The following is a 21,848-nucleotide window of genomic DNA, read 5'->3' on the forward strand; positions in this document are numbered from 1 at the left end:
CACCAACAGAACAGCTGGGGAAAAACCATATGTAATACCAACATCTTAACACAACAGCCATAACATTTTGCAAATATTCCCTTTTGATCTTTTTATATGCGTATTTTATATACTTATAAATCATAACTTATGAATAAATTTGCAATTTGCTTAAAAAAACCCCAACAAGATAGTACTGATTCTTTTAAAATTCGTTTGAGACAGACCTAGTCTGTAGAAATCAACACACACATACACACACCCCATACTTTTTAATGCTCGTGTCAGATGGCCTTAGAATTGTAGACTGTATTTGTTCATCTGCCATAACCCGTCATTTAAGTAATGATGTTTTTACTCTCCTGAAGGAAAAATGAATTTTCCAAAACAGGCAAAGGCAAGAAAGAGGACGGACACATACAGGCCTTCTCTACCCGCTAATAGGTTGAGCCTGCTGAAGTCACACTTGTCAACTATGATTTCAGGTTTCATGTGATTGATATCTCTGTGGTTAATGATTTGGTGTCAACCTAGATAATATTTACTTTTCAAGGCTCTTAGAACTTGCTGCTTCATTCAGAGGTCAATATTTATTTTCCCTGTTCTTTTCATGGAAAATAATGACCTCAACACATGGAAACCAAAGTGTTTCTTTTCCTTTCAGAGAAGGTCAGCATTAGAAACCTCTTCACAAAATTGACATTTTAAAAAGACACATTGGCAAGGCAGGAAGTTCCTTACATCTACTCTTCACAAGTGTCCAACAGAAATCTCACTTTGGATTGGGCCCTCTTTACTGCCAGCCTGACTGGGTGAACTGGTGAGAGCTGTCCTGGAAGATTTGTATGTCTTTGTTTTATTGGTGAAGCAAGGTCCATGACAATGATGTCTTTTGTCATATAGTAGGTGGGTAGATATGCAGAGCTTCTGGAAATCGTGCAGACTGGAATGTACTTTGAATTGTGTCATTGAACATGAGGATATTTTGCTTGCTTTTGAAGCTAAGTCTGACTCCCCCCCCTCCCCCGCCATTTAAGGGCCTCCTCTCCAATTGCCCGTCATCAGTAAGGATGCATGGAGGGGATGACGACGTATCTTAACATTAGAATAAAACAATCTGGAAGCGAGACTATACATGTATTGCAAAGAATTTTTTGGGACTTAATCAAAACGTGGCTCTTCTCAATACTATGGATAACAGAATTCTTTCAGATTGCTTTTAAGTCTGAATTTACACAATACTGTTGTCTTTTTGGGTTTTAGTACCTCCTAGTTCGAATACTTAGTGTCTTGTATGGGAGGGAGGGTGGTGGTAAGGAGTGTGAAGGAGATGACAGGAGGACGTCTCCTAGGCATTGAACCAGTAAGGCTGCTGTCATACAGGGTCACATAGGGCTGCTGTCATAGATTCCTCAGAAAGGAAACCTAATGGAAAGGGCATGGTCGCCATTTTATTTTTAACACAGAGCCTGGCACATGGTTAGTGCGCAATATTGATGAAACGGGCCTCGGGTGCCCCACTACGTACGTGAACTTGGGCTGCGTGAAAGAAGTTTGAGACCCTGGCGTTGAGCCCTTGGGACCAATGGTCTGTAATTAAAGACAAGCCTTCCACAGGGCAAGATTAAAGGTTAGCCTTAGCCGTCAGAACCCCTTAATTCCAGTAACCCCTTAATTGCAGCGCGACCTCCGCGACCAGCGCCCTCCTCCTTCTCGCCCAAACGCCGGGTCCATCCCCCAAAGTGGCGATGGCAGAGCGGCAGGCACCGGTGAAGTTACCAGGGAAGCGCAGACGGGCGACCTTCGCCCCTCGCGCGCCCAGACGGCGGCGGCAGGCGGCTTCGGGGGCGCGCGGGCCGCGGGCGGGCGGGCGGGCGAGGGAGCCCGCAGCGGCGCGAGGCCGGAGCGCGGGCCGGGCGGGGGAGGGGCGGCGGCGGGCCGGGAGCGTGCGCGCGCACCTCACCCTCCGCCGCCCGGGGACGCCCACTCGCGAGTCGGGGCCGCCAGGCCAGCCTGCGCCCCGCCGCCCCCTCCGCACCCCGGCTCCCGCTCCGGCGTGTGCCCAACGGTTGTCGGCGCCCGGCTGTGCTGCGCCCGCTGGGCCTAGGGAGGCAGGGGACGAGGGCCGGGCCGCAGCCCCGCACCGCGTGGACGCGCCGCATCTCCCGCAGCCGCCGCCAGAGCGAGCCGCTGCGAGCGACCCGAGGCAGCGCGGAGAGGCCCCCACGGCGGCCGGGCGGACCTCTGCCCGCCCGCGGCGCGGCTGCTCTCGCGCTCCCGGGGCCGCCGCCTCCCCAGCGCTGAGCGAGGAATGAGCAGGCGCCTGCCCCGGGCTCTCGGACCGAGGGGCCGCGGCTCGGCTTCTCCCCACGCCGCGGAGCCGTGGGGACTCGGTCACCGCGACCCGGCGCGGCGGGGGCAGCGGCGGCCTCGCTCCGGGGGCAGGCGCCGGGGTTAGCATCCCCCGCCGCGGGGCGGAGGAGGAGGAGCCGGCGGGGCGGCCCGCGCTCCCTCCCCCACACGCCGGGGCTTCTCAGTGGCCGCCCGAGGAGGAAGTTCCGCTCGCTGACGGAGCCGTGCGGTAGCAACAGCGGCGGCGGCGGCGGCGGCCGGGAGGCGCAGGTACTGGGGACGCGGATGCCCTTCGCGCCGCCTGCCGAGTGGGCAGCGTGGGAGCTCGCCCGGGCGCCGGGAGCCGGGGGCCGCGTCGGGGGCGCGGGCGGCCGAGACCGTCCGCCGCTTCGCCCCGCGCCGCCGCGTCGGCTTTCCGGCGAGGTGGGAGACCTTCCTCCCTGCTGGCCGGCTTCCGAAGGGACCCTTATTTTTCCACCACCGAGGCTGAGAGATTCTGGAATCGAAGCGTCAGAGGAGGGAAGGGAACCGTCGACCACTCCTCGGATCTGGCCAGGTCGCCCTGTGGGAGCGGGAGACCACGCTGGAGCATCGCACTGAGGTGCAGGAATGGAAGAAGCCACCTTGCGTCCTGTCTGCCGTGTTGCCTGCCTGACCCACCCTTAGGAATGAAGCGTCTGGTAATAACCCCATGAGGCTGTGAAAGCCAAATGGCAAGGGGAATATCACCGGACATAAACTAGGGATCGTTTGGGGGCCACACGTTTCTGAATGTAATTGAACAAGCGAGAAAGAGGTGCCCTATCAAAAAGCACAACACGCCTTTAAGAGGAGGAAAATTGAAATTCCCCCCTTTTTGCCAAGATTTTGAAGACTGTTCAATGTGTGGTACGTTTGGTATAAGATGAGAACTTGATAAAATCTTGTGTCCAAGAGCGTAAACAATGACTACCCCAGCCCTGCTGCCCCTGTCTGGACGACGGATACCACCTCTGAACTTGGGGCCGCCTTCCTTCCCACATCACAGGGCTACCTTGAGACTTTCGGAGAAGTTTATCCTCCTCCTCATTCTAAGTGCCTTCATCACCCTGTGTTTTGGGGCATTCTTCTTCCTTCCAGACTCTTCAAAACACAAACGCTTTGATCTGGGTTTGGAAGATGTGTTAATTCCTCATGTAGATGCCAGCAAAGGGGCTAAAAATCCTGGAGTCTTCCTGATTCATGGACCCGATGAACATAGACACAGGTTTGTTTATTTCAGAAGTTCTGGTATTAACACTTGGCAGAGCAAGGTATGGTTTATTGCATCAGATTTTTTTTTTTTTTTTTTGGTAGTGAAATGTAATTTTCCCTGCGAGTTGTATTGTTATTTCAGAACTGGTTGAGTAGACCCATAGACGGAAAGGGTTCCTGGAGCCCCATCTAAAGTCCAGCTCCTTCGTTTTATATAGGAGAAACATTTGTGCCCAGAGCTAACCTAAAGAAATAATGACATGTGCTTGCACTTTCATTTATTAAGAGTGTGTTGGCATTCGTTGTACCACCCAGTGAAATAGATATATTGAATCCTGACAGCTTCTGTGGGTTTGTTCTCTCCCAAAGGGCTTTCATTCTCTGTCTTGTAGTTAAAGCTTAGTAGTGAATCTTAGTTTTTTAGGAAGACAAACATGGGCAGAATATACCTGTCATTTCTTAACATGCAAAAATATCCCCATTGTTCTTATTTTCAGAGGACATGGTTTGCTGCTCTGTATGCAGTCAAAGATGTCTTTGACTCTTAAGTCATTTCACTTTGTGAGCCTTGTAGACAAAATTTGGCTATGTTTCTAAATTTAATTTTGCCCTGCCTGATTTTTTTTATTTTTTTTTATGTGAGGGATGGAGTGTGTCAAGTAACTGTTAGAATATGGTCAATGAAAAGGTTCGCTTTCTTTCAAATTACCAGATCTGAAGTGAGCTCTTGGTAGAGTTTGGTCAAATTATGATAAAATGGGAGCTCTAGTTACAGTCCCTTTAAATCATTTATATATAATTTGTAGCAAAAGAAGAGTTTGGGAAAGTAGTTTACTTTTGTCAAACCTACATTTTTTTTTTACCTGCTAAATCATTTCCCTCTTTTCTCTGTTTCTTAACATAAATTTTGAGTATGTGGTAAAAATCATATGCATGCTGTTTTCAACACATTAGTTTTAACTTTTCATCAAGCACAACGTTTTTGAAAAAGCTTAGGTTCAAATGTGAGCCCAAGTTAACTACTTGGGGAAATGCACTGTTGTCATGAGAGCTGGTTTTCCTTTTTCTCAATCTAGTTAACTTATTGCTTGCTGGTTCTTTGAGTTTTGGCTGAACCTTATGGAGTAGTTACTTCTAAAATTGCTTCATGCATTATTCTGTAACTAAATTAATTTGGAATTTTTGCCATCATTTTCAGCTTCTGTACTCTTCTGTATGTGTTTCTTTTATTTTGCCTTTTGCTCTTTGTGATTTCAAGAAAAATCTGATGTGATCTGTGAAATATGTTCCTGAAAAATTAACACTGAAAGTACTGTTTTCCTTGAAAACCTGTTTCCCAGGGTATTTACATAACTGTGATAAATATTTGAAAAACAAAAAAAAACCTGTGAAGACTGGCCTCAGACCTCTTTGACAGTCACTCATTAACATTATTTAACTTTGTCATATATGTATTAAAGTTTCCCTTATGTTTTAAGTGTGGTTTAAAGGTTAAAAAAATATGTATGACAACATTCTAGTTTAAAAACATTCACATAGAAAAATTCTCAGTTAAGTGGAATTAAAATTTTAAATGCGAATGAAAATATAGATATATACATTTTATTCATATTTTTAAAAGCTTACTTAAATCTCTTACACAATACTTAAATTTATGCGGCCTGTGACTACATATGCTTGTATATTGCTATCCAGAATTATTGGGTTCCAGAGTTAGGAGTGAGATATTGGTTATTGAGTTCTGATAGCAAGGGATAGTGAGTGACCTAAATTCTGAGTTTGGATAGTGAGAGTCTGGGTAGCAAGTGACATATGTGAAAATTTATTGTAATCTTTTTGGTTCCTGTGTTTGGGAAAACAAGAATTCAAATAATGGGAGTTCAGGTAGCAGGGGATCCCTGTATTATCTCTATGCATATTTTTGGGTTTTATCAGGTTATTTTTATATTTGCTTAGTTGTTTGGTAAGTTGTTGGTAAGTTGTTACTTACCTTATCTGAACACACAGTCTGTAGTGCTAAGTATTCTAATTTGAGCAATGAAGTATATTTCAAATTAGAGCTCATTCAAGTAGTACCTTTAAAATGTGAACTACCGAGCATCAAACTAATGTATAAACATTAACTTATTTAAAAATAATTAAGCAATATAGCATTTTAACAGAATTAGTTGGTGCTAAGGTCGTACTTACTTTGTGTGTGGGTCAAAAAAACATTTCTTAATTCGGAAAATACAAATTGATATTGTATCTTAATTTTGTGTGCGTGTAGAAGGGTGCAGGGTAGAGGAATGAGGAACCTTACGTTAATGGGTAACTAATGGAAAATGAATTATGGCCATTATTCTTAATTCACAGTATTGAAGAGATAGTTGTTGAATTGGCTTTTATTAATGAGTTAGCTTATTATGGTAGTGAGGTGCTTAAGCTCTGGAGTTAGATTGCATGGATTCGTACCCTAGTTTGTCACTGATTAGATGTGTGATCTTGAGCAAATTTTTAAACTTTACACTTAAGTTTCTTCCTCTGGATGACAACGGCATCTATTTTACAAATTGTTAAAATGAAGGAGATAGTACATGCCAAGTGCTCAACAGTTCCTAGCATTTAGTAGCTGCTCAATAAATATTAGCTATTAGTATTGTCAATAATTATGGTTTCAATTGAATCTTTTACTTCTGAGTCTGCTTACCTTTAAATACTGCACATGTTTCTGAAAAGATGGGCACAGATTAATTAGTATTTTAAAAGTACATAAGAATCTTATTTAAAGGAACATTTTATAACCAAACTATTCATAGTTAGCAGCAAATGTATATTTCATGTTGACTGTGTGTATTTCATGTCCTGCTTTTATGAAGCTTCCCCTCGAGGGGGTTGATGGGCATCAAATGAATAGATTTAGTTTTGAGGTGTGATGAGTGTTAGGAAGTGTTCTCAGTGGTAGCCTGTCCAGGCACCAGGGTGAGGGAGGCGGTGGCAGGGGGAGAGGGAAGGCTTCCTTGAGAAACAGTGGCTCTGAAACTTAGAACAAGTAGGAGATGCTGAGTGAAGTAGAAGCGGAGGTGGGGGGTTAGGGGGGTGGGAAGTGGCCAAAGCAGAGGATACAACGTGTGAGCCCTAAGGTAAGCAAAGCTCAGCATCATTGAGGATCTGAGAAATGCTCAGTACGGCTGGGGTGGAGATTGTGGCGTGGGCCCAGGTGAGGGACTAGGTGGCAGGTCAGATTCGCCTCCTTATTGGTGTTCAGAAAGTTTGAATTAGTTGCCAGCATTCACATATCAGGAGATTTCACATCAAGTCTGGACTTCTGATATTTCTCTGGAAAAATTAGAGGATATGGCAATACCCAAGTCTGTACTTTTAGAGGGCCGCATTCAGGGGGCCCTGGGCAGCAGCGTCTCCCTCCCTCTTGCGGGCACGCGCTCTTTATTTTATGCCAGTCAATAAGTTGCCAGGTAAGCAAACCTAATGACTCAATATTTAACTGGTTGTTGTTGAGTTCGGAATCTGTAGGCAGGATCCTGGGGAGTTTGTAGGTAAGAATTTTGGTCTTTATACTAAATAGTGTGGGACGTCATTGAAGGGTTTTCATTAACGCAAGGATGAATGACATAATCATTTTTAAAAAAGTAATAAATAACCACTTTGGTTACAGTGTAAACACTGGGTTGGAGAGGAGCAGGAGGAAATGGGAAATCAGGAGGGTCTAGGTCACAGAGGATATTGGCTCAGAGCACAGGGATGAGAGTGGAGAAGGGAAAAATTAGCGGAGAAAGCTGGTTGATTGCAGAGATGTTAAACTGTGAAGTTGCACAGAAATGGGTGGGTGATTGAATATGGGGGCGAAGGTAGAAGGAGGGGGGACAACTCAGTTTCTGGGTGGCATGGCTGTGGATTACTGAGAAATATGCACTAGATTTAATTAATATTTAAATTTATGTAATTGATAGTACCTGAATTTAAGAGAAAGTGTTTTCATGAGAAAACCTATATGTTCCGTTCTGTTGACTGGTTTATAGATAATTTAGTTTTCGAATACTATACGAGATAACAACGTAAAGTGTGTAGTTTGATGTTGATAGTCATTTTTAGCATCTGTGACCTTCTGACATGGCGGCTCTTACTTCTTTGATATTCTGAGTTTTTATCATTTTCTGTATCTTTCCTAAGAATGAATGGTGATTTGTAAGAGGCTGTATTTTGGGGCTGCTCACCGAATGACATTTTGTATCCTCTTATTTAAAGTCTGATTTTGACCCTAAGCAAAATGACAGTGGCTTTGCTTTTCTAGTTCAGCATTATAAAATCACTGAATGTAGCAATATGTTTTTCATTCTCAGAAATGAATAAAATATTAGTAAGGTATAGTTAAAATGCAGAACGCCAAGGTGTAAGTTCTGATTTTCCTGTTGGTCAGTAAGTGTTGGAAGTCCCAGGAGGTGACAGTGTGCAATGCCCCAGAAATTGAATGTTAATAGGTGAACAGTAGTTATTGGGTGACGTTAAAAGTTTCAAGGAAATAAAGTTTGTTCAAGCATTAGTTTGTTTCTTGGCTTTAAAAGTTATGTTAGCCTTTTCAGAATTTTTGGGGGGTCTTATAAGAAGCATTCTGGGGTATGCAATGTTTATTTACTCTTGTTAATATTTCTTTTGGAGTTTCTTATTAAAGGATACAACACACAATCTCAGAATATTCCTTCCAAATTATTAGCATAGATTTAATGTAGGTTATGTAAGCCTCTGTAACATGTAGTTTAAGATTAGATCTTATTTTTTGTCATCATTATTTATTGTAAAACTGTGCTTGAAATTACTCTGAGTGATGTGCATGCATTTAATGTTATTTCCCAATAGTGTTCTCAGGTCTGCAGGGTTCTTGTTAATATTAATTTACCCATTTGGACAGTTGAGGTTGCCCAAATCCACATATAGATTTACCTCCTTATGTCTTCTGTCTCTAGATAGTCTTTTCCCTCTGTACTTTTATCTTTCTCATGTATTGTCTATGATTGCATATTTACAGTTATTTGCTTCCTTATTTGTCACTCCCAATAGAACATGGGCTCCTTGAGGACAAATGACCATCTTTTACTTATCTTTATATCAACAATGTTCGAAGTATGTTTGGTCCTTAGTAAAAGTGTGTACCTGTTGAATAAATGATGTCCATGGCAAGGAGATAAATTCCACAAGAGAAGGTTTAAACAAAATGCAAGGAAGAATTGAGAGAGAAGATACAAAAGTAGGAGGGATGATGTCTTAAAGTGAGAAGGATACAGTTTTAATAAAGGCCCTTCTAAAAAGTAATTTCAAAAATTAGGGAATAATTTGTATCAACCCTACCTAGAACACATGTGTTCCTGTAAATGTATCTAAGATATTTTGCATGCCCTCACATTGAGTTTTTCCTTCTTTAAGGAAAACGAAGGAAACTAGAGTATGTGATGAGTGTTTTCATATATTTAACCTTTAGTCTTCACATCAGCTCTGTAAGTTAGGTATTACTAATACATTTTTATAAATACTATAAAATTTAGGTCATACTGAAAGTTGGCACCACAGAAGCCCAATATTTATTCAGAATCAGTAGTACACGGTAAACATTAATTGATTAAATGGGCCAGTGTTACGTTTACTATTGTTTGAAAATTATAAGAATATTTAACTTGTAGTTTGGATGGACTCTACATAATTATTGGCTGGGAAAATCATTTTGCTACTTGTGATTTTCCATAATTCTGCATATTCAGTCAGAAAAGTTTATTTTGATTGCCACTGAATTTTTGCTGGAACATTTTTCCTTTAAGAACATGGCCGTAATGAAGAAGGCACTGGGATTTAGGATTTATTACGAAGAAAAAGCTCCTTCAAAGGGCCTTCATTTCAGTGATCTATCTTGGAATTTTATGTAGCCCAGAAGGAAAGCATCACTGTATATTTAAAAGAATATTGGGCTCCATTTTAAAAGAGAGAGGCTCTTGTTTCAGCATTGTCCTTACTTGTTAGAGTGTATTGCAGTAAGCTATCAACTTCTCTGTGCCTTATTCCTGAAATGAGGAAATGATTGGATCTTTAAAGATTCCTTCCAGCTCATACGTAAGAAATATGAGTAATTTTGTGAAGTATGGAACTGAAGAATGTGCAGTAATTTAGTTCAGGACATCACAAATACTGTGAAAATAAAGTAGGAGTTGCAGTGTCATTTTTATATATAAAAATAAAGGTTTAAAAAATTATATTGTAAGTGACTAATTAATTTATATAATACTACGGTAGTTCCCCCTTAGCCATAGTTTGGCTTTCTGCGGTTTCAGTTGCCCGCGGTCAACCGTGGTTGGAAAATATTAAATGGAACATTCCAGAAATAAACCACTCATAAGTTTTAAATTGTGCACCGTTCTGAGTAGCATGGTGAAATACCACTGCATCCTACTCTGCCTCCCGGACGTGGAGCATCCCTTTGTCCAGCTTACCTGACGCAGTGTGCGCCGCCTGCCGTTTAGTCACTTAGCAGCCATCTCCGTTATCAGATGGACTGTCATGGTAATCACAGTCCTAGTGTGCAAGTGACCCTTACTTTACTTCATAACGGCCCCAAAGCGCAAGAGGAGTGATGCTGGCAGTTTGGGTGTGCCAAAGAGAAGCCGTGACGAGCTTCTAGTCAGTGAAAAGGAGTGTATATATAGCAAGAAATACAGTCTATATAGGGCTCAGTGCTACCCGAAGTTTCAGGCACCCTCTGGGGGTCTTGGAATGTATCCCCTGCCGATAAGGGGGTCACGATAAAGGGGGTCACGGTATGATTATATAATAAAATCTGTACCAATTTAAAAAGTAAATGAATGTAATGCTGTTTTAATACATTCTGGTTTTTTGTAAGTTAAAAAGTTTAATTTATTGAACATTTTATATGCCAGCCTCAAGTTAACAGGTATATTTACAACAGTACCTCCAGGTGTCGTTTTTGAGCCCAGTTAACAGTTACATCTCTTATTAATAATTTGTTATCTAAGGCTTTAGGTTAGATTCTGTGGAAAACCAAGAGTCCTTGAGTAGTTCCGGACTCAGACCCTGTGAAATTTTCTTTGATTTAAGATCGCAATTTCCTAACCTTCATATTGAGAGATACCTTTGGAAGTGTTCGCTTTTGTTCTCCATATCTTAACAAGAACTTTAGGACAAGTTGTATATATACACCGTGTTTCCCCCAAAATAAGACCGGGTCTTATATTAAGTTTGCTCAAAAAGACGCATTAGGACTTATGTTCAGGGGATGTCATCCTGAAAAATACGCTAGGGCTTATTTTCCGGTTAGGTCTTATTTTTGGGGAAACAGGGTAGCGGAAATAAAGGCTTTGAAGTAATCTGGACTACAAAGAGCAATGTGTGTCTTGTTTTCTTTTTATATTTTGACATTTACATATTTATAAAATCAACCTCTGTTACTTATGCAGATTTCTTGATGTTTCCTTAGTGATGTTGATGTTACCATGAAAAAATATTGGTCACATTCATTTATTCAGCAAGTGTTTTTGAGTATTTGTTAAGTACAAAGCATTATACTAGTACCGTGTTTCCCCGAAAATAAGACCCAGCTGGACCATCAGCTCTAATGCGGCTTTTAGAGCAAAAATTATATTATTGTAAAATAAGACCTGGTCTTACATTAATTTTTGCTCCAAAAGACACATTAGAGCTGATGGTCCAGCTAGGTCTTATTTTCAGGGAAACATGGTATTGGGGATTATTGGAAAATATTATAGAAGATTAATTTTGATTCAGACACTACTGAAAGATTTAAACCTTTTCAAATCTTAACGTCATTCTTGAAGCGTGTATTATTTGGGGTCTGATGCTAGGACTTTTAGTCCTTTTCACTTGGGTGAGGCTCTGGTAACATGCATTTAGGTCATTGGCACTTTTTGAGACTTCATATAATTATTGCCTTATTCCTCCTTTTTGTTTTTTTCTAATAGGCATTTATGTCATTAACTTGCGCATTTCTGCCATATGGATTGGGTTACCTGGATATAAGGTGCAGTGTCCCTGCAGCTTTTTTCTATCAGGAATCAGACCCTAGCATCTGAAAAAATAGGCCAGTCTTGTGCTAAATTGAGATCTGGGACAATTGTATGTATTTATGTATCTGAAACTATTTATAGCTCTATATGGTTATAGCTGTAAGCTTATTTATGAAGTTATATGTGTGTACATGACCTCTTCAATTCTTTGGCAGTTAAGACGGCATCTGATAGGAAGTTTATATTTGTTTGGTATAGGTCTGTTATGTGTGTAATGATACATGTGAATTATTTTTCTGTGAACTTGTGATGCCATTATAAAACACTTCCCTTTTCATGACGTTGAGTTCTTCCTCTACTTGAAAGGGTTGGTGATACCCAGCGTGTGGTGGGCAGAGCAGCGGGTTCCTCTTGTGTTTACACTGTTGGTGTCAGTCTAAATGAATGGAAGTTTGTGAAGAACAATTCAGTAATACCAACTAATTTAAAGTGCATGTTCTTGATTCAGCAGTTCTTCTAAGAACTATTCTTGGGAAATCTTCATGTCAGTGCACAAAGAAATGTTCGAGAATGTCCTCTGTAGCTGTAACATGACATACTGTAAATGATCCAAGTAGCTGTCAACAGGGGATTAGTTAAATAAGTGATATATATCACACTATGTGAGTTCCTTTTTTTAACCCCTTTATGGATCTTTCTGGTTAGTCCCAAAAGCACCAACCTATTTTAATTTCATAGTTTTATAATATTATGTTTTGCTGTCTGGTATAAATCCTCTGTCTTCTTGTTTTTTAAAAAGTTATAAGCACATATAAAAGTCTTAACAGATAATATTAATGTCACTGTACCCACTATTTCAAGTCTCAATATTTTTCTATTTTAGCTGAAGATTACTCTTCTTGAGGTAAACCTCTACCTGAGTTTGACATTGTCTTTCTCAGTCCGTGATTTCGTCTTCTACAACCTATATATTGATATGTTATATATATATATCAATATAAATTATATATATAGTTTTGCATGTTCTTAAACATTATATATATATATATATATATATATATATATATATATATATATATATATCTCTGCAAGTTTTTGCTCAACATTTTATAATGGTTTATGTATTTGATATATTGGGCTGTGGTTTAATTATTTTATCTACTTAGATAAAATTGTATGATTAAACCTCCAATTATTTATATATTCCCCCATTGATAGATTTTTAGGTTAATTCCATATTTTTGCTGCAAAAACATTCTTGTACATGTGCTCTTGGGCACCTGTGATTTTTCGCCAAGGTAAAAACTTAGTAATAGAACTATTAAATTGTAAAGTATGTGGGTTATTCACTCAAATTTTGTTGCTAAATGAGCCTCTAAAGTAGGTTGTTCCAGTTTACATTCCCACCTGCATCTTCGCAAACCATGGTATTGTACGAGTATTTAAAAAATCTTTACCAATCTGATGCCCATTTTAGTTTGTATTTCTCTCATTACTAGTGAGGTAGAATATTTTTAAAAACTTATTTATTGGTGGTTTGGGTTTCCTGGTCATTGAGTTGCTCACTCACACTTTTAGCCAGTTTTCTTTATGGGTCGTTCTCCTTTTTCTTACTCATTTGTAGGAATTATTTATCCATTCTGGGTGAATTCTGTGTTACATAGCTGCATTATACATGTCTTCTTGCAATGGATGCCTTATTTTTATACTTTGTTTATGGTATCCTTAGTTTTACAGAAGTTTTAATGTAATTGAAATTGTCAGTATTTTCCTTTATGGTATTGTTTTTTGGATTTTGCTTAGGAACTATTTTTCTACCCTGAAGGTATAGTCTCCTTATTTTCAATTTTGGTAGTTCTAAAGTTTTGCTTTCCACGTCGAGGGATTTAACGTACCTCGTTTTGATTCTTGTGTATGTTGGGATTGAATTTATATTTTTCCACACAGGTGTCCGCCTGTCCCTGTGCTACTTACTGAAGAGCCTGTCCTTTCCCATGGATTTGTAATGCCGATTTCTGCCATATAACAATTTTTCTGATTTTCATACGTTTGTTTCTGGGCACTCTATGCCTTTTGTATATTTCCGTTGGATTAGCGTAGCATGCTGTTCTAATAATAATAAGTGTAGCTTTAGGTGATGGCAGGGGCTGAATGTTTGTGTCCTCCCGACACTCATGTGTTGAAATCCTGGTCCCCAGTGCTGTGGTACAGGTATTAGGAGGTGGAGCTTTTGGGAGGTGATATTCCTGTAATTAGGAATGGGATTAGTTAGTGCCCTTATAAAAAGACATGAGAGTTTGCTTTCTCTCTATGTATTCTTTCCTCCATGTGAGAAGTTGACAGTCTGTCTCCTAGAAGAAGGTTCTCACCCAAACCTGACCATGTTGGCACCTTGATCTTGGACTTCCAGCCTCCAGAACAGTGAGAAATCACTTCCTGTTGTTTGTAAACTGCTCAGCCTCTGGTCCTTTGTTATAGCAGCACAAGCTGATTGAGAGAGAATGGGTTCTTCTGCCTTATTCTTTACAATTGTGTTTGCCCTTCTTGATTTAAGCTCCTCTGTAAATGGGTGTGGTTTTTTGTTTGTTTTTTTTTGAGGTAAACTTGGTGTAACCTAAAATTAACCATTTTAATGTGAACAGTTTAGTGGCATTTAATACATTCACAAGGTTGTGCTCCACCAACTCTATCCAGTCTAGTTCCTAAACATTCTCATATCCCGAAGGAAACTTCATACCCATCAAGCAGTTACTCCCCTGTCCCTGCTCCCTGCCAGCCCCTAGCTAATCACCAGTCTGCTTTCTGTCTCTAAGGACTGACCTGTTCTGGTAAAAATTACTACCTGGGTGGTAAATATGTCACATAAATGGAATCATGCTGTGTAAGACCTTTTGTGTCTGACTTCTTTCACTTAGCTTAATGTTTTTGAGACTCATCTACTACGTCATTCTTTTTTATGGAGGAATAATGATCTGTTCGTGCGTTCGTTCATCTGCTGATGGGCATCTGGGCTGTTTCTACCTTTCGGCTACTGTGAGTAGTGCTGCTATGAACATGCGTGTGAATGAATTTGTTTGTTCTCTCTGGCATATATACCAAGGAGTGGAATTTCTGGGTCGTATGGTGCGTCTATGTTTAACTTTTTGAGGAACTGCCAGACTGTTTCCCATGGCAGCTGAATCATTTTACGTTTCCATCACGGTGTCTGAAGGTTCCAATTTCTCTACATCCTTGTCAACACTTGAAAAGCAATTATATCCATCCTGTGTATATGAAGTAGTAGCTCGTGGTTTTGATTTCATTTCCCTAATGACTAATGATATTGAACATCTTTTCATGTGCTTGTTGGCCTGCTTTTTATAAATGTTCATCCAAGTCCTTTGTCTAATTTTAAAATTGGGTGGTTTGTATTTTTGTTTTTGAGTTGTAGGAGTTTTTTTAATATCTTCTGGATACTGGACCCCTATCAGATACATGGTTTGCAGATATTTTCTCCTTTTCTATAGGTTGTCTTTCACTTTCTTGATAATATCCTTTGATGCAAAAAGCTTTTAATTTTGATGAAGCCTAATTTATTTTCTTCTGTTACTTATGCTTTTGATGTCACATTTAAGAATTCATTGCCAAACCAAGGTCATGAAGATTTACTCCTGTTTTCTTAAGACTTATGATTTTAACGTTTACATTGAGGTTGTGGAACCATTTTGAGTTTTTGTGTATGATGTCAGATGGGGTCCATCTTTATTATTTTGAATGTAGCTCTCTGGTTGTCCCAGCACCATTTGTTGAAGAGACTATTTTTTCCCCATTGAATAAATAGTATTGGCATCCAATAAATAGTTTATACATGTATGAGTTTATTTCTAGATTCTCAGTTCTGTTCCATTCGTCGGTATATGTTTACTATGTGGTTTTGATAACTGTAGCTTTGTAGCAAGCTTTGAAATTGGGAAGTGTGAGTGCTCCAACGCTGTTATTCTTTTTCAACATCATTTGCACTGTTTTGGGCCACTTGCAATTCCCTATGAATTTGAGGATCAGCTTTTCAATTCCTGCAAAAACAGCTGTTGGGATTTTGATAGGGATTGTGTTGAATCTGTAAATCACTTTGGGTAGTATTATCATGTTATCAACATTGTCATCCCATCCATGACCACGGGATAGCTTTTCATTATTTAGGTCTTTTCTAATTTCTTTCAGCAATGTTTGTACATTTCAGTGTACAAGTGTTTCACCTCCTTGGTTAACTTTATTCCTAGGTATTTAATTATTTTCTATGCTATTGTGAATGGAATTGTTTTTCTAATTTCCTTTTTTTGACTTTTCATTTCTGATGTAGAGAAACACAAGTGATTTTTACACCTTGATATTGTGACCTCAACTTTATTGAATTCGTTTATTGGCTTTAGTGGTCATTTTGTGGATTGTTTGGAATTTTCTGTATATATAGGGTAATGTAATCTGTGAATAGAGATAGTTTTACATCTCTCTTTCCAATTTGGATGTTTTTAATTTCTTGCCTAATTGCTCTGGCAAGAACTTACAGTACAGTGTTGAATAGCAGTAGTGAAAGCGGGTATCTTTGCCTTATGCTGATCTTTACCTTTCAATCTTTTACCTTTGAGTATGATGTTAGCCGTGGGTTTTTCATAAATTCCCTTTATCATATTGAGAACATTCTTTTCTGTTCCTAGTTTGCTGAGTATGTTTATCATGAAAGGGTGCTGTATTTTGTCAAATGCTTTGGTGTTTTTTTTTGCATTGGTTGAGATGTTATATATTTTACTCCCTTTGTTCTACTTAATGTGGTATATTACATTGATTGATTTACTTATGTTGCACCACCTTTGTATTTCTGGGGTAAAGTCCACTTGATCATGGTGTGTAATCGTTTTATTATGCTGTTTGGCTCAGTAATATTTTGTTGAGGATTTTTGCATCTATATTTGTGAAAGATATTGGTCTGTAGTTTTCTTGTGGTGTCTTTGTCTGACTTTGATATCAGGATAACACTTCATAGAATGAGTTAAGAAGTGTTCCCTCCTCTTCTGTTTTTTGGAAAAGTTTGAGAAGGATTGGTGGTAATTCTTTAAGTGTGGTGGAAATCACCCGTGAAACCATCTGGTCCTGGGCTTTTCTTTGTCAGCAGGCTTTTGATTTTTGATTCAAGCTTCTTAGCCGTTGCAGGTCTATTCAGATTTTCTGTTTCTTCTTGAGTTGGTTTTTGTAGTTCGTGTGTTTTCTTGCAATGTGTCCAGTTCATCTAGGTTGTCGAATTTGTTGTACAATTGTTCATAGCATTATCTTTTAATCTTCTTTATTTCTGTAATGTCAGTAGTAATGTCCTCATTCTTATTTCTGACTTTAGTTATTTGCATCATCTGTTTGTTTTTTCTTTGTCATTTTGCTAAAGGTTTGTCAAATTTGTCGATCTTTTCAAAGAACTTTCAGTTTTGTTGATTTTTCTCTAGGTTTTCTATTTTCTATTTTATCGCTACTATAATCTTTATTATTTTTTACTGTCTACTATCTTTGGGATTAGTTTACTCTTCTTTTTCCAGTTCCTTAAGTTTTAAAGTTACATTGTTAATTTGAGATCTTTAAATGTAGGCATTTACTGCTATGAATTTCCCTCTGAGGACTGCTTTTGTTGTACCCCAATACTTTTGGAATGTTGTATTTTTGTTCTTACTTGTGTCATATTTCCTAATTTGCCATGTGATTTCTTTTTAGACCTGTTGGTGTTTACGAATATGTTGTTTACTTTATACATATTTTTAATTTTAATTTTTCCTTTTGTTATTGATTTCTAACTTCATTGTGGTCAGTGAAGATACTTTGTATGATTTAATCTTTTTACATTTATTGAGAATTTAACATATGGTCTATTTTGGAGAATGTTCTATGTGCAGTTGAGAAAAATGTGGACTCTACTGTTGCTGGGTAGTGTCCTATATATGTTTGTTAGGTTGAGTGGGTTTATAGTATTCAGATCTCTTTCCATATTAATCTTCTGTCTAGCTGTTTAGCCATTAGTGAAAGTGGGATATTGAAATCTCCAACTGTTACTGTAAAATTGTCTGTTTCGCCATTCAGTCTTATCAATGCTTCATATATTTTGGAGTTATGTTGTTTGGTGTATGCGTTTTTAATTGCTATGTCTTCTTGATAAATTCACTTCCATAACTATTTTAGAATTAGGTCATCAAGATCCCATTCTTCTGCTTTCTGGTCTCCCTTTAGTACTCCCTATTGGTTGAACCTAATAGGAAACCAGCTGACAATAGAGAGAGAGGTAATTTGCAGAGACTAAGTTCCAGAATCATGGAGCAGATTAGAGAAGAGTGGATTTGTAGTTGAGGAGTTTGGTTTACTCACTGGTGTTCCTTGCTATTAGTATATGGACTTTAGTTACGTCTAGATGAGCGATCGGTGGAGTAGTCTCTGAACAACCTGTTCATAGCTAGCATCCCACATCAGGCAAAGTAGATGCCTGTCGGGATGAGCCTTTTCTCTGGAGACCTTTCAGTCTCCTTTAGGTGATGGTTTTGAAATGTGTAGATGATTAGAAGGACTTCTTTCCAATAGTGATTGAGGCAGGCCCTTACCTGTGCTGGAAGTTACAGCAGTTCTCAGCTCAGGCATGTGAAGAGCTTTGCAGAAGAGCAGCCTATGCAGGCTAGTGCCTTGCTGGGTCCCAGGTCTCTTCCCAGATTCCTGAAACTACTTTCTGTATGCGCATTAATTGTAATTATGGGCTGGTTGACTGCCTTCCTGTATTCCATCTTGTTCTTATTCATACCATATTCAGGATAACTTGGAGTTTTGAGCACGTAGGTGGGACTCCTCTATTTTTCAGTGGTGTTGGCCGGTCAGAAGTGTCCGTTCTGTATTGGTTGAATTGCCTTAGAGGCAATTGAGAGGGAGTGAATCAAAGACATGTGCTTAGGTCATAGTCCCAGAATACCTCTTCTATTTGCATTAAAAAGGCTTGTCGGAGAGGCATCTTGGATACAAATAGTAGAAATCAACTGTAATGCATGTAAAATAGGTGTTTATTGGGAGGATCTTGGTTCACTTTCAGAGAATTAGCATAAAGCCTGGAGAAGTAGGTTTAGACAATAGTCAGGCATTAAAGGAAGGCAGGTGTACAGAACCGGAGTGAAGGTTAAGGGACAATTAGTGGACTGTTGTGGTCTGTGCTGTTGGTCACTGAGCATTTGGTTATGGCTCTGCTGCCTCTGAACTCTGGATCCCTCGCTTTCTGAGTGATTTCTAACATCGAATCCTTGTTTCTGTATGTCACTTCCTTCAGATGTGTAGTTGCAGCCAGATCATCCGATTGCCTGAGCCGTAGGTCACAGGGCCTTGCCTTGCTCTCACAGGATAGAAAGATAAGGTACCTTGAACCTTTGGCTTCTGTAGGAAGAGAAGGGGTTCTGCTACCAATATACCCGCGACTTCCGGAATTTTGATAGGGGATCACTTATTAACATCTTAAGAAATACAAAGTAAATGGAAAAGAACTCTACGTTTTACTATAGTGGCTTGTATTATAATTGGAGATGAAGTTCTTACTTGTGCTGTGCTATTTAGAAATGTAGATATAAACAGTCTTCCTAGATGGACTCTACCCTTTCAGCACTTTCTGTGCAGTGGTTTAAAATAGGGGCCACTATAGCTCCCCGTAAAGGGATCTTGGAAACATGGGGGCATTTTTTGATCGTCACAGTGAAGGGAAGGGTGACACTATAGACAGTTAGTAAATGGAGGCCAGGAATTCAGCCACTCAACAGTGCCCTGGTGTTCTGTACAACAAAGAAGAGAAATGCCTGAAATGCCCGTGGTGCATCTGAGAAGCATTAGCTTATGAGGATCGCCTTAAAGAAGGACTCCAAATTATTTCTGGCCGCCTCTGCTTCACTGTCTACACTCTATAGCTGGAGCATTATTTCTCACTTTCTTGTTTTGCTTCTGGTCCCTTTCCTTAGTTCAAGGGAGTAGATTCCTTTTCAAGCTCTCCTGAAATTTAAAATTTACATCCAACATCATATACAAAAACTAACTCAAAATGGATCAAAGACCCAATGTAAGAGCTTCAACGATGAAACTCTTAGAAGAAAACTTAGGGGAAAATCATCATGACATTGGATTTGGCAATGATTTCTTGGATATGGCACCAAAAGATAGGAAACAGAAGAAAATAGATAAATTGCACTTTATTAAAACTCAGAAAAAATAGATAAGTTGGACTTCATTAAAATTAAAAACTTTTGTGTCCTCAATAGTGTGTGGACTTCAGGGCTTGGAGCTGAGGCTAGGGGGCTGTCTGAGTCTGTTTGGACTGCGATAACAAAATATCAGAATACATAGACTGGGTGTCTTAAATAACAGAAATTTATTTCTCACAGTATTAGAAGCTGGAAAGCCCAAGATCAAGGTCTGGCAGGGTTCAGTTTCTGGTGAAGGCTCTTCCTGGCTTGCAGGCGGCTGCCTTCTTGCTGTGTCCTTACGTGGCCTGGGGTGGGGCGAGGGAGGGGATGGGGGATTAAGGAGGAGGGGGAAAAGATATTGAGAGACAGGTGTTAGTATCTCTATAGTAAGAGAAACTCTTAAGTAAAACTTCTGTCTTTTGTGAAAGGCAGTATTTGCATAGTGTTTAAGACGTCAAAACGCATGTGTTTGTACTTAGGCTCTCTACTTCCTAGCTCTGTGACCCTGAACAGATTACTTAGTTTTTCTCTTGGTGCCTTCCTGTTTCATAATACGATAGAAAACAGTGTTTACTAGAGGGTACCTCATAAATTGGTGTGAGAATTAAGTAAGATAATCTAAGTAACTGACTAAGCCCGTGCCTCAGACATCGAAGCCATAGCAATTATTAGTTTTGTTGTCATTTGTCTATTCAAGGGCCAGGGGTGTGTGGAAGGTGACTGTTGGGTGAAATGTTTACCGTTGGAATAGTCATCATTGGTGATTTGGAAAATAGTAACTCCGCTCCTGTATTCATTCACGTGGCTTGGGGGTGGAGGTGGAGAGAAGATGGAGCTCTCGAAGTCATGCTGGGGGGAAACCCAGTAGATGTCCACCGCAGTAGTGGTTTCCAAACGTGTGTCCACACCCAAACCATCAGGGAGCTTAACGTAAATTCATGGGTGTCACACAGACCTGCCGAACTGGAATCTGTATTTTTAACAAGGGCGCAAGAGAGTTTTAAGCAATCACTCCCTCATCAGTTGGGAACCATTGTGCTATAAGATCTATGGTGTTTCCAAAACGCAAACGGTTTACAAGCATATGATGTACTACTTACTATACAACAAACGAGAAATGCCCTGTTCTCTTATTTTTTCTGCTTATCTCTTTCCTTGACCTTATGTTTACATGTTTGTCCATCTTGATACTTAATTCTTAATTCTGTTTCTTTATTTTCTCTCTCCCATCTAGTTTTTCACTGTGTGTCTCCCTTCCTTCCTTCCGTCCCCCTCCCCACCACCTTTTTTCATGTGTCTCCTGATAAGTGACTGACTGCTGTTTTCTCTGTTTTCATTGACCCTGAAATTGTAACTTTCTTCCTAGGGTCTCTCTTCCTCCACTGTGGGAAGTGTTTGTGCTTCAGCATCCAGGGCTCATAGCAAGTTACATTTATCCTGTTCTTGGGGCAGATCTGAGTCTCTCACTAATCATTCCTACCTTTTAAAGGCAGGAGTAGGAAACAACTCTCAGGGCTTGGGGGAGGAAACTTTAAGTTTTATGTTTAAAGGTGGAAGTTCTGAAGGGTCATTCTAACCAGTCTTTTTTTCTCCTCTTCTTAAGGGAAGAAGAGGAACGCTTGAGAAATAAAATTCGAGCTGATCACGAGAAGGCCCTGGAAGAAGCAAAAGAAAAATTAAAAAAGTCGAGAGAGGAAATCCGAGCAGAAATTCAGACAGAGAAAATTAAGGTCGTCCAAGAAATGAAGACAAAAGAGAAAAAGCCGCTGCCACCAGTCCCTATACCAAACCTTGTAGGAATAAATGGTGGCGATCCAGAAGACAATGACATAAGAAAGAAAAGGGAAAAAATTAAAGAGGTAATGAGCTGAGATTTATGATACGGAGTGGTTATGGATATATATTTGACTGGCGACACACACACACACACACACACACACACACACACACACACATCTAAGGTGTTACGCTTTGATCTTGTTTGTTTCTGGGTCATAGTTGTAGTTCAGTTTCCAAGTTGGCAGTGAGGGCTAGAGCTCTGTCCCTTTCT

The 21,848-nt window shown here is 39.9% G+C and overlaps 1 protein-coding gene across 2 annotated transcripts in view; it reads left to right on the forward strand.

Annotated features, from left to right (window-relative positions):
* Positions 1-2,552: 2,552 nt before the first annotated feature.
* The window catches only part of MAN1A2 (mannosidase alpha class 1A member 2), a 111,553-nt gene continuing 92,257 nt past the window's right edge, over positions 2,553-21,848 (forward strand). The window contains exons 1-2 of one of the 2 annotated variants that reach the window (XM_019730603.3): positions 2,553-3,577; positions 21,402-21,657. In XM_019730603.3, the coding sequence (XP_019586162.3) occupies positions 3,276-3,577; positions 21,402-21,657 (558 nt within the window). In that variant the 5' untranslated portion in view covers positions 2,553-3,275. Of the gene's footprint in view, positions 3,624-21,401; positions 21,658-21,848 lie in introns of both variants that reach the window. The other variant, XM_088799519.1, reaches the window with a different exon arrangement.

The sequence above is a fragment of the Rhinolophus sinicus genome, chromosome 7 (assembly GCF_057876585.1).
Source record: "Rhinolophus sinicus isolate RSI-liver-muscle chromosome 7, RSI-T2T, whole genome shotgun sequence".
Taxonomy (NCBI): domain Eukaryota; kingdom Metazoa; phylum Chordata; class Mammalia; order Chiroptera; family Rhinolophidae; genus Rhinolophus; species Rhinolophus sinicus.